The sequence below is a fragment of the Chiloscyllium plagiosum genome, unplaced genomic scaffold (assembly GCF_037043375.1).
Source record: "Chiloscyllium plagiosum isolate Xiang-an unplaced genomic scaffold, Cpla_swu_hap1 HiC_scaffold_4, whole genome shotgun sequence".
Lineage (NCBI taxonomy): Eukaryota > Metazoa > Chordata > Chondrichthyes > Orectolobiformes > Hemiscylliidae > Chiloscyllium > Chiloscyllium plagiosum.
Window position 1 is genome coordinate 16,334,326 of NW_028270142.1, and position 13,781 is coordinate 16,348,106.

General features: G+C 41.0%; 1 protein-coding gene across 4 annotated transcripts in view; it reads left to right on the forward strand.

Moving 5' to 3' along the window:
• Nucleotides 1-13,781, forward strand: part of LOC122549390 (zinc finger homeobox protein 4) — a 294,666-nt gene that overhangs the window by 240,828 nt on the left and 40,057 nt on the right. For all 4 annotated transcript variants that reach the window (XM_043689135.2, XM_043689131.2, XM_043689132.2 and 1 more), the window contains exons 8-9: nucleotides 4,246-4,354; nucleotides 7,686-13,175. In XM_043689135.2, coding sequence (XP_043545070.2) covers nucleotides 4,246-4,354; nucleotides 7,686-13,175 — 5,599 coding nt within the window. The remainder of the gene's footprint in view (nucleotides 1-4,245; nucleotides 4,355-7,685; nucleotides 13,176-13,781) is intronic.

A 13,781-nucleotide genomic window follows, 5' to 3' on the forward strand; every position in this document is an offset into this window, starting at 1 on the left:
TTGTGAGTACTACTGATTATTTAAAGGGCAGTTGAAGATAACTGTAATGGGCATTAAAAATAGGTAAATAGGCCAATAGAAAAGTAAGTTGTAAACAGTATAATTTAGATGCTTGTAAGGAAACAATATTTTCAAGATAAGAAAGTATTTTAAGGAGAGAGTTTATGTAGAAGTGTGATGAGACAAATGAGGAGAAGTACCATATGATGTGAATGCTTTAAGTGTCATTCGTGCCTCAGTGACACCACTGCTGCCTCTGAATTATGTGGCTTCAAGACCCACTCCAAAGGCCTGACCATACAATCTAAGCTGTGTGAATACTGAGGCCATGGAAATATTTTAAAAAATATTTAAAATGTCTTTTGAGCTCCAAGACTGATGAGATACATCCTAAAGATATCAAGAGGTTAGTGCTTTTAAAGGTTTAATTAACATAGGCATTGTGGGTGGCACAGTGGCACAGTGGTTAGCACTGCTGCCTCACAGCGCCAGAGACCCAGGTTCAATTCCCGCCTCAGGCGACTGACTGTGTGGAGTTTGTACATTCTCCCCGTGTCTGCGTGGGTTTCCTCCGGGTGCTCCGGTTTCCTCCCACAGTCACAAAGATGTGCAGGTCAGGTGAATTGGCCGTGCTAAATTGCCCGTAGTGTTAGGTAAGGGGTAAATATAGGGGCATGGGTGGGTTGCGCTTCGGCGGGGCGGTGTGGACTTGTTGGGCCGAAGGACGTGTTTCCACACTGTAAGTAATCTAATCTAATCTAATCATATGTGATGTTTAGGTAAGGTGAGGCATGAACTAGGGAAGAATACATTAATTGGGCAAAATCATTAGTAATGGTCAGATTTGTTTGTCATCAGAACATTGAATGTATATTATTATTATTCAGATCACAATAATTTAGAAACAACACATTGCATCTATTGGATCCTTTTTAGGAAATAGCCAAATTGTTTGGTAATTATAGTTATATTTATTTTAATTTTCAGAAAATTAAACCTGGGAATTTCCTGGCCACTGTTCCCATAACTTCACCAGTGGAAGCCCTAGAAGTATCTCTGAGGAAATTCCTGGGCTTATTAACCAGTTAATCTACTCTTGATTTACAATTTTTAAAAAATATCACCAATTAAAAAGCTGAAAGAGAGAGAGAACCTCAAACTGAGGTCATTCGCTCTTAGATATTCATGCATCTGTCTATCAATGAAATGAAGGAAGATTTTAAAGTGGCAGACTGAACTCAGTTCTGGGATCCCTGCCTTACCTCTTATGTGTCAGTTTGTTATGGTGTGAATAGTCAGCCCACTCACAGAAATCATGCCTTTGCCTTCTCCGTCGCAGAGCTGAGAAGTTTAGAACCAAATACCTCAGGAGTTGTTCTCCTTTAGTCTGTGATACATTTGCCAGATGATCTCATTATGAGCAGAGTCAGATGGCTAGATTTTTATTTCTCTACATGTCCTTATAATGAATGTTTGACTGAACTCTCTGCCTCATTTATGAATTAAGTCAGCAGGGGTCTGTTTACACAGATGGAACTAAAGTTTTTGCTTTGATTGCCATCTTTGATGTTATGATAAGCTATTATTTGTTTGATAGTCATGTTTATTTGGGCAAAGTTAAGAGGTGTGAAGTCAAGTGAAATATCTTTTATTAATACCATGAATGGCTTTCACTGACTGACACTTTTACAAGGTTGTAAGAACAGCAATTTCGTAACCACGATTTTTTTCCCCAAGAGTGTGTCAAAGAATTGCCACTTATTATAAGGCTCAATGGTTCTTATACATAGTGGAGTGGACTTGGAGAGTGGGAAAAGCATAGAAGGAACATGGAAATGGACCATGCAGGTAAATATAATGAGGGCTAGAAGATTGAAATCAACCAAAAACCTGGAGAATTAATGTGGGCCTCCTAGTCAGCCAGCTCAGTACTCCATCTGCAACCGCTCCTGAGTTGAAAGGTTACCTTCTTCCTACTCAGGGAATATATATATATAGGGAGGCATTTTTATTCTAAAAGGAAATTGGTCTGCCTGGTTGGGCAGTTTCTAAACTTAATTTTCCTGCCCCCTTGAATAAAGTCCAGTCCACAGAGTCATCTATTTAAACTGCTGATGTAGTGGAAGGTTTTTTTTCACAGATGATGTTAAATCATGTGGCAAGATGGCCAGTATGAAAAAAGGTTTTGTAGTCATTGGGAAAAGCAATGGGTTTTAAGGTGATTAAATGTAAAACAAAGGACACTGGCAGAACAAAAGTATGTGTGTTCAATGGTTGGTTCTCCATTTGCTGAAGCTGCATGGAAAAAAAAATTGGACAATTTGCAATCTTGATATCAGATTTCACCCTGAGATGGGCTTCAGACTGCATATTTGAACACCTTTGTATTTTACTGTGTCTCAGGCAATTGGAGGTGGACAACATTGCTCCTGTTTCATGAACAAATGTAGGAAGTAGTCATAGGTTATATCAACATTCTTGAAATATACAGAAAAATACTTAGAATGGCAGCATTTGGGCTGTAATAGCCGGTGAGTATTTTCTAACAGATGTTGCTTGTGGATAGGGGAAAATTAATGTACCAGTGTTATTTAAAGGATGGCAGGGACAATGCTGTGTTCCAACCAAATATCCAACTGCAGTGAAGTGTTACAATATCTTAGCCTAGGGGAAGGCATTGGAACTATCAAAAAAGATGGAGCAGGTCTGAGTCTTTACCGTGGAAATGACATTGTTTCAGAGAGGAACAAGTAACTTGGGCTTCAACTCAGAAGAAGGATTGGTTCACACAAAATTCAGACTTAGCAACTTAAAGCAGAGACCCATGCTCATGTTGAAGAGACCGCAAAAGGAGTTAGTGAAGAAAAACTAAAGAAGACAAATTGAGATATTTGCAGATGGTCACCACATTAAAACAGATGGGTGCTGGTAACCAGTTTTTAGGTGACGTTACACGAGATGACAAGATAACAATTCCATGGCTGAGTATCTGGGGTGCTCCGGAAATGCACTGGAAGGTGTTGTGAAGATTAGTAGACTAAAGACTAATTTGTGGACTGCAGGTCTGAACTTGCCAAAGAAGCTCAAGAGCAAAGATATAAAGAATATTCAGCTGAAGACTTCATGGAAGTCAGTAGCCTGAGGAATACATGCGAACGTTTCTGTCCTGGGCCTGCTGCAGGACTCCACAGTAGCTTGACACAAGTCGAAGGAGCAGCTCCTCATTTACAGCCTTCACAATTGAACATGAAGTCCATCAATTTCAGACCATGAACACTGTTCTCCAATTGATCACGCCACAACTCCCCATTCCACTCACACAGATGCTGTCAGAACTGCTGAGTTTCTCCAATAATTTCTCCTTTTTTTTTTTCATTTTTGACAGCAAATGTTTTGAGAAATTGATTGAGTTGTTTGATAAAGTGATGGAGAGGGATAACAAAGGCAGTGCATTTTGTGGGACTGTAGACTTGCAGAAGGTGTTCAATAAAATGCTTCTTTAATGGTCTCATTAACAACATTGAAACCCATGGAATAAAGGGGCATCGCAACACGGATAAGTAACAAAGTAGAGAAAAGTGATGAACTGCTGTTAGTTAGATTGGAGCGTTTTGTAATGAATTACAGCCAGGTTTCAGGTCACAGTCAACTGCAGTTGGCTTTGCACATGTGCAGATGTACGGTCTGGTCCAACAAATGATAAAGACCAGCATCTATCCTCTTCTTAACCTAAACCCTCTCAAGATTTCCTATGACCTATGGAGTGAGAAACAAAGATGGATAGCAGGCCTTCTAAAAATGTTATAATATATCTATCAGTCAGATCTTGAAGTAACGGAACTTTGTCCTTTGGAGATTATATCAGAAGAGTGTCATCCAGCAAAGCATCTACCACAGAAAATCATGTTAGCTTTCTGTGTATCTGCAAAGTTTTGGACATGAGAGGCAGCACATACAGTGCCTCCTGCTCAGGTTGCAATGACTGTGAGACTGTATTCAATGAAAGGTAGCAGATCAAAAATATTTTAGTTATTGGCTTACCTAAAGATACGACCAATAGAAATTCCTCGATCTGCTCCTTCAGTCCCATTGGCAAGATTCCTTCTCACCATGACTTTGGTTTTGTTAAATGAAATACATATAATTGTTTCCAGCACAATGTGTCATCCAAATTTTTGTTTTAAAAGATGCTGTATGTAATACTCTGAGATGATAAAGGAGTCTTATTGTGTGTTTCTTTTAAAGGTGTCTTTTCCAGATGGGATGAACTCCACCAGCATATTGTCCTCAACCGCTTCAGAGAAAATGCAGTGCTTTCTCAATAATACTGCAACTGTAACCACAGAGGAATCAGGTAAATCACTTGGTAAGCTCTGTGAAAGTGGTGGCTGGCTTTGTAAAGAAGCTATCCCCATACAGACAAATTAACAGTTTGGTAATTCCCTGGGGTGGGTGGAGTTCAGAACTAAAAGTCATAGGTTTAGGGTGAGAGGGAAAAGATATAAAAGAGACCTAAGGGGCAACTGTTTCACACAGCGGGTGGTACGTGTGTGGAATGAGCTGCCAGAGGAAGTGGTGGAGGCTGGTACAATGACAACATTTAAAAGGCATCTCGATGGGTATATGTTTAGGAAGGGTTTAGAGGGATTTGGGCTGGGTGCTGGCAGGTGGGACTAGATTGGTTGGGATATCTGCTCGGTATGGACGGTTGGACCGAAGGGTCAGTTTCCATGCTGCATATCCCTATGACTCTATTTGAAGGTTAAACATTACTGGTTCCAGTGTCAAATTCTCTAGAGTTTGTACAATTTCTTTTTGTGTATAAAATTAACATGGTCTTCCTTCATTTCTTAAGACTGGAGAAGTTATTTATTTCCTTACCACTTCTGTTATCGCCCCTCAGGATGGGTCTTTTGAGGCTGTGGTTGTATAGTTTCTCCTTTTCAAAAAAAATGTATTTGCAAAGCATCACTATGTCTTGGAGAGAGTGCTTGATTTGGATTTGAAATTCATCCGTTAACAGTTGGAGATGACAGCCTGGACTTCGCAATGGCATGTAATAAATGCACAGATGGTGTTCAGGTTGTGAATCTTAAAATGAGAAGTTGTTAAAAAAAACCTCTGACTGAACCAATGGGTTCTTTAATAAGGATCCAGACAGATTTGTAGCAAGGGAATTACTGTAGATAATTCCAGACGCTTTCGATTTTTTTGTGATCTACGGAGCTCTTGTTAGTATAGGTTTAATGTGAAAATGTACAAGGAAACAAGGGAAGGGGAATTTGACCCCAAAGGCTGAAGAAAGTAAAAACTTGTCAATCATAGAAATGTCATCCCTGTTAAATGGGAATGACAGAATCAGTAAGGAACCAATCTGCCAATGACACAGAATCCCTGTAGTGTGGAAGCAGGGTATTTGTGCCATTGAATTCATACCAATCCCTCCAAAGAGTATCCCACTCAGACCAACCCCCACCCACCCCCTCTCTCTGTAATCCTGCATTTCCCATGGCTAACCCACCTAACCTGCACATCCCTCGACACTATGGTCAATTTAGCATGACCAATCTACATAACCTGCACATCTTTGGACTGTGGGATAAAACCAGTGCTGGAAATGTGTTGCTGGAAAAGCGCAGCAGGTCAGGCAGCATCTAGGGAACAGGAGAATCGATGTTTTGGGCATTAGCCCTTCTTCAGGATAAAATCAGTGCACCTGGAGAAAGCCCAGACAGACACGGGGACAATGTGCACATTCCACACAGACAGTCACCTGAGGTTGGAATTGAACCCTGTTCCCTTGCACTGTGAGGCAGCAGTGCTAACCGCTGAGCCATCATGCGGCTCTCAGTCTTGTTGCTGACAAACCAGCAAGAAATGAGTGGCTGCCTTACCCCGAGGCCTGAGCACCAGAGAAGCAGAAGTTAGAGAGGCTTGTGGTAGGTGAGGGTTTGCACATCGAGAGGTGATGAGGAGCATCTACAGAGGGAGGGGGCAGACAGGCTGCGAAGGAGAGAAGAGAAGCTGTGGGAGTGTCGGGGAGGAGGTTACAGCAGGGAATGTTCTAAACCTGTCAACTTGAAGAACTCAGCAAATAAGGAGCAAGGAAATCTTGAAGTCACTGAAGAAATTAATTCCTTCCAAGTGGCAGTGAAGTCTTCAGCGTTGGGCTGCAGAGGTTTAAGTGCCAGAAGTACTCAATGGTGGAAAACTGAAGTAGTGGATTTTGTTGTAATGAATATTGTTAATTGGATGATTTAATACTGAACAATTTTATCTGACTAGATTTTCATTTATGTGTTATCACATCTGTGTTTCACATACAATGAATTATTGGAGTTACAGTGACTGGTAGACTAAAATCTCAAACAGTAATGACTTGCATTTCTGTAGTTTGTTTATGACTTCTCTATACTTTGCAATCAATGAAATATTTTGCAGGTGTAGTCACTGTTGTAATGCAGAAAGTATAATGAGGCAAATAATCAATTAATTTATGGGCACTTAAGACAAGACGGCATAATCTGTAAAGTAAAACTAAATAATGTACACAACATTCATATCCAATCTCATCCATGGATTTCACAAACTCTTCTTTTTACAATAGTTTCTTAGAGTTGAACAGAGTTTTTAATTAGCATCTGTATTCAAAAGGTTGAATTTTCTTTACCTGTGGAGCTATAAATCAAATGGTTGCGGTCACCTCCTGCGGCAATTTGGAAATGTACTTCTCAGAGTTACTGAATTGCTCTGTCAGGACATAGATTTTGAAATGTACTAGGATGTATCAGCATGTACACAAGTTGAGGAAGCTTGGGGAAGAGGAGGAAGAGATTGATTCATATAAATCAAAAATATTCATGATACATTCATGTTCATATTATGAAGTCAAATTCTGAGTAACCAATTGGATGTGAAAAGTTTTGGGACATCTTAGATGTAATGTACAGTATTTTCTATTTCACTTTAGCTGTTGGCTGCAAGTGACAATGCCATAGGTTCAAACCATAATTCAAGACTTGATTATCATCATCTAAACTTATGTACCATACATGAGTTTGGAATTTTGGTTCAGATTTTAAATTGAGGCCTTTGAACATTGATAATTTGTGGCAAGACATGAATTTCCCAAGTTTCCACCTTGTTAGCACTGACCTTCAAATGCTTCTCATGATAGAAGGAACTAGGACTTTTGATTACCCACTGTTCCCTCAAGAGTTATGGGAAATGTTTGGGAACATTTTCAAACCACTCCAGTAACCCACCCTATATTGGCCACAACAAATCATGCTCTGTTCTCGACCTGCCAAAGGCTTGAAGGTACAAGTGGGAGAATCCAGAATCTTGGAAAGTTTTCCTCAGAGTGGTATTTCTGACTCATTCTCTCAGATCGATCTTAAAATGTGTCCATGGCTTAAGATGGATTAAAAGTGACAGAAACAAACTTATGGTAAGAAGCATTTAGAGTAACATGTTAACAGAATAAAACGATATTTCATTCTTGATGCTTTACCCAGAGAAAACCAGAGAGGGTTTATTTTTATGGCTGTTGCAACTGTTTCCATATGAAAGAGCGAACGCTAGAGATATGACAGCCTTCTCTAGATTTCAATTTGCGAATTTCACAGCAATTTGAATTGTATCCTTTTTGTTCCTTTCATCTTATATCAGTTTTTGTTAAATAGGTGAATATTCGTCAGAGGGAAAAGTTTATACAGTCTCAGACAACCCAAAGTCCGGAATTGAGTCAAAAAATGAGGAGCAGAAGACGTCAAAAGATCCTTCAGAAACTGGAGATTGGAAAAAGGATGGAAGTCAGCATTTGAAGGGTTCAGACTCTCTGCAAGATCAACTAAACGAACTTCAGAAAAGGCAACAACTGCCTGTGTCTGATAGACATGTATACAAGTATCGCTGTAGTCAATGTAGTCTGGCTTTCAAAACCATGCAGAAACTTCAGATTCATTCACAGTATCACGCTATCCGGGCTGCCACAATGTGTAGTCTTTGCCAACGCAGCTTCCGCACATTTCTGGCTTTAAAGAGACACTTAGAAACTAGTCACCCTGAGCTAAGTGAAGTTGAGATACAACAAATTTGTGGAAGTTATCATATAAATGGGGAGTTCTGGTCTGATAGTGAAGTTATCAATCAAGATGATAATATCCTGGTACAGGAAATCGAGAAGGAAGAGGAAATTGATCAGGATGGGAAAGTCAGTCCAACTGGAAGTGACAGCAGTTCTATTTTAGATGATTTAAGTTCAGAACCAAAACGAACACTGCCTTTCCGGAAAGGTCCAAATTTTACCATGGAAAAGTTTTTGGATCCCTCCCGACCGTATAAATGCACGGTGTGTAAAGAATCTTTCACCCAGAAGAACATTCTCTTGGTTCACTATAATTCAGTATCACACTTGCACAAGCTGAAGAAAGTCCTACAAGAGGCATCAAGTCCAATTCCACAAGAAACTAACAGCAGCATAGATAACAAACCCTACAAGTGCAACACATGTAATGTTGCCTATAGCCAGAGCTCAACATTGGAAATTCACATGAGATCTGTGCTCCATCAGACAAAAGCAAGGGCAGCCAAACTGGAAGCAGGGAATTGTGGAACTGCAAGTGGGAGTAATAGTGTGGGCAGTGGTGGTAATCTTCTGGTTACTGGTCAATTGACGACAGATTCTCCTGGGATTGCCTCGATTAGTAATAAAGACGTTAATACAGATATCAAAGAAGCAAACAAAAAACAATTTACAGAATCAATTTCTCCTCATTCTGTCCAGCATCAACCACAGTCACCAGCGCCAGCTCATGCTCAAGCCCAGGCTCAAGCCCAGGCCCAGGCCCAAGCCCAGGCCCAGGCCCAGGCCCAGGCCCAGGCCCAGGCTCAGGCCCAAGCTCAAGCTCAAGCCCAGGTTCAGGCCCAAGCCCAAGTCCAGGCTCAAATGCATCTTCAACATGAACTGCAGCAGCAAGCTGCTTTCTTCCAGCCTCAGTTTCTGAATCCAGCATTATTACCACATTTCCCTATGACAGCTGAAGCTTTGCTGCAGTTACAACAACCACAGTTTCTCTTTCCTTTTTATCTGCCAAGTACTGAATTTAATCTGAGCACAGAGCTTGGTCTGCCTGGTTCGGGAACCTTTGGAATGTCTGCAATGACAGGATCTCTGCTGGAAGATCTAAAGCAGCAAGTACAAGGGCAACAGTTACTGCAAATTCAGCAGCAATACGGGCAGCAGCATCAAGGTTTACAGCCTCAGCAACAGACGCAAAAGCAACAGCAGCAAACCCTTAAACCATCAAAGCCGGAACCAAATATTCTCAATTCTGTCGAGTCCCAAATGTTAAAAGACACTTATTCCCAGAAAGAAACTGAGGAATTAATGGAGATAGCTGAAAGTAAGATGCAACATGAGATTTTAAATGAATCTGAAGCTTTAAAGGAAAATAAAGAGATAAAAAAACAGAAATCAGTAGAAACTGTGCTTCCACCTCCTCGTATTCCATCTGGTGCAAGAGGAAATGCAGCAAAAGCTTTATTAGAAAACTTTGGCTTTGAGTTGGTTATTCAGTTCAATGAAAACAAGCAGAAAGTTCAGAAGAGAAGCAAGAATGGTGAAAATGAGAAAACTGATAAGTTAGAATGTGAAGCATGTGGCAAGCTGTTTTCGAACATCCTGATTCTGAAGAGTCACCAAGAGCATATTCACTACCAGTTTTTCCCATTTGGAGAGCTGGAGATATTTGCATGCCATTATAGGGAAGCGTATGACAAATTGTATCCTGTAACACCACCTTCACCAGAGTCACCCGCACCTACACCACTGCCACCTCCCCCACCACCACCACCACCTCCCCCTCCTCCACCGCCACCACCTCCTCCTTCCTCCACAGGGAATGGCAAAGTCCAAGGATCTGCCCCATCGCCATTACCGCCTCCGCCACCGCCTCCGCCGCCTCCACCTCCCCCACCTCCCCCACCTCCCCCTTCTTCACAACCCCAAGTTCAGATGCCAGTGTCCTTGGATCTGCCTCTCTTCCCTCCAGTTATGATGCAGCATTCTTCCTTGCCCCCCCAGCTCACTTTGCAACTTCCAACCATGGAATCTTTATCTGCAGACCTCACCCAGCTCTGTCAACAGCAGTTAGGCTTGGATCCCAATTTCCTCAAGCACCACCAATTCAAGCGTCCACGTACACGAATCACAGATGATCAATTAAAGGTCTTACGAACTTATTTTGACATCAATAACTCACCAACCGAAGAACAGATTCAAGAAATGTCAGAGAAGTCGGGACTTCCACAGAAAGTTATCAAGCATTGGTTTCGTAATACCCTGTTTAAAGAGAGGCAAAGAAATAAGGACTCGCCATACAATTTCAATAACCCACCGATTACCACGTTGGAAGAACCCAGAAATGACACTTATCTGAATACTGGAGAATATTACAGGACAGATGGTACAGTGAATAAACGGTCATCTAGAACACGATTCACCGACTACCAGTTGAGGGTTCTGCAGGACTTTTTTGACACTAATGCTTATCCAAAAGATGATGAAATAGAACAACTATCCACCGTTCTGAACCTACCCACTCGAGTCATCGTTGTGTGGTTCCAGAATGCCCGTCAAAAAGCACGAAAGACCTTTGAGAACCAAGCAGACGCTAAAGACAGTGAAAGAAGGGAACTAACCAATGAGCGTTACATACGAACTAGTAATTTACAATATCAGTGCAAAAAATGCAACGTTGTATTTCCACGGATTTTTGATTTAATTACACATCAAAAGAAACAGTGTTACAAAGATGAAGATGATGATGGTCAGGATGATAGCCAAACAGAAGATTCAATGGATGCTACAGACCAAATGATGTCAAATCATCCTGACAGTTCTGGTCTAATGGACTCATCAAAGCCTTCATTGGGAACAATGATGGGGTCAGGTTCTAGCTCTGGTTCTAGTACTCCTCTGATGCCTTCACCCAAACTGGAAATGGACAAATGTTCCCCTAAGTCTAACCTACCAGGAGAGAAACCAAAGCAAATTGAGGCTGTTCAACCCTCTCAAGTGACCAAGCTAACATCTTCACCTCCATCAGAGCCACAGGCGACAACACCTCAGTCCCAACAACAAAAGCAATCCCAAACACAAATAATGCGGCCTCATTCACAGCCTCAAAGTACACCAACAGTTTCATCCGGCCCTCCGTCTGTAGCAGTCACCTCTTTACAGAACAGTCTACCTCCTCAAATATTACAGTACCAGTGTGACCAGTGTAAATATGCCTTTCCAACCTTGGAACTTTGGCAAGAGCACCAGCACATTCATTTCTTGGCAGCACAGAATCAATTCCTCCATTCGCAAATCTTGGATAGATCGTTAGATATGCCCTATATGATTTTTGACCCGAACAATCCTCTTATAGCAGGACAGTTGCTTCCTGGGCCTCTTGCACAGATGTCTTCACAGACAAGCTCATCAGTTCCAACTCCTTCCAATACCGCTTCTGGAACAGTGAAGCGCAAGTTGGAAGAGAAGGAGGAGAACAACCAAAACGATAAAGAAGGCACAAATAGTGGGGACGAACCACATCGTGATAAACGGCTCAGAACCACAATAACTCCAGAGCAACTGGAGATATTATATGAAAAGTACCTGTTGGATTCTAATCCTACTCGCAAGATGTTAGATCATATTTCAAATGAGGTAGGCCTGAAGAAACGCGTGGTTCAGGTCTGGTTTCAGAACACTCGAGCTCGTGAAAGGAAAGGGCAGTTTCGTGCCCTCGGTCCAAGTCAATCTCACAGAAGATGCCCTTTCTGTCGAGCACTCTTCAAAGCTAAGACAGCACTTGAAACGCACATTCGTTCCCGACATTGGCATGAAGCTAAACAAGCAGGTTACAGCCTCCCACCAAGCCCAATTATGCCACAAGATGACGATGGTGAGAGCCCAAATAAAGATAATTATTTTGAGTTTCCAACGTTGCTCTTTTCCAAGATCGACGCATTAAGCGAAAATGAAGCACCATCTTCTGTTTCAACACCAGTTAGTAAAACAGCAGACATGTCACCAAAACATCTCCTCAGCCCATCATTGTTCAAATCAGAATGCAACGAAGACACAGAAAGTCCAAATGTAAACCCAGGTGTTGTCAGTTTTGATCAGAGTAAGACAGATTATGATGATACATCATCTATTAACACAGCCATAAGTGATGGAAGTACAGGAGATGAAGGAAACAATGAAACTGAAAACATTTTAGTTAGCACTTCAGAGAGTAAAGTTACTGAGTCTTCAGATGATTTAAAAACATCAATAGCTGGTGATCAATTGTCAGTAATGGCTACAACAACCTCAGTTGATTATTATGATGAAAGACTTTCTATCAGCTTACCGAGCCCTTCTCTCAGCTTCATTTCAAGGGATAATGATGTAGATGATAGTGTTGACCGAAGTGAGACATCAAGTCTCGCTGATCCCTGTTCTCCAAGTCCATTTGGGAGCCACAGCAGTCTTAAATCGTCATCGCGATCCAGTGAACGGCCTGGTCAGAAACGCTTCAGAACACAAATGAGTAATCTTCAACTAAAAGTCCTCAAGTCATGCTTCTCTGACTACCGTACACCAACGATGCAAGAATGTGAGCTTCTTGGCAATGAAATTAATTTACCCAAAAGAGTTGTCCAGGTGTGGTTTCAGAATGCCCGAGCAAAAGACAAAAAGTTGAAGTTAAACATGGCAAAATCATTCATGATGAACCAAACTGGAACTGACGGACAAAGAACAGAATGTTCTTTGTGTGGTGTTATGTACACTGCCCGTTTGTCTATCAGAGATCACATTTTCTCACAGCAACATATCAACAAAGTGAAAGAAACGGTAGGATGCCAGCTTGATAAGGAGAAGGATTACCTTGCTCCTACGACTGTCCGACAGTTGATGGCTCAACAAGAGTTGGATCGTTTGAAGAAGGCTACAGATGCTTTGGGCATAACATCACAGCAACAGGTTCTGCATCAGCAAAGCATAATGGAAAATAATGCGTTGCATGGTCTCAATGCTTCAACATCCTATTCAGGCCTCTCGGGGCTTGCTCCAGTCATTCTTCCTGGAGTTAATGGTCCTGCTTCACTGCCAAGTTTTCCGCAAAACACAACAGGTAAGTTGCACAGTCATGTTTATTTCTTTCAAAGTTTATAAAACAATTGAGCCTTAAAAAGTGCTTGCCAAACATCTGTCAACATTCAAGTTTTCCACATCATGAGTTCCAATTTAGGATTGATTATCACTTGCGAGATCCTTTATGCCTCCTCAGAGAGACACAGCAGGGGAGTAAAAGTTGGAGTAAGAATTGATAAATGAATAGAGAATAATAGTAAATAGCATTTAGCATAGTTATCTGTCCATCCTTTCATCCAAATGGCAAATGAATATAAAGAGAAAGGACAATATGAACTGACAGCAAGGATGAATTAGAAAATGGTGCATTTATTTCACTCATTTTGTTTTAAAACCTTATAAACTTAATTCACTGCTGTATTTATGCCTTAAAAACATCTGGTTTTAAATAAGCATTTTGCAGGATCAGTACTAATACTTAAAATTTAAGGTATATGTTCTTTATGAATAATAAAAGGTACTTGCTGGACTGTCCATATAAACTACATTTGGAAAGGATAATAGTGAAAGCTTTTCTAAGTATAGACGAACAAATACCAGCCTCTGTTTGAAAGGTTGTAGGAGATAACTATTGATATTATTCAGA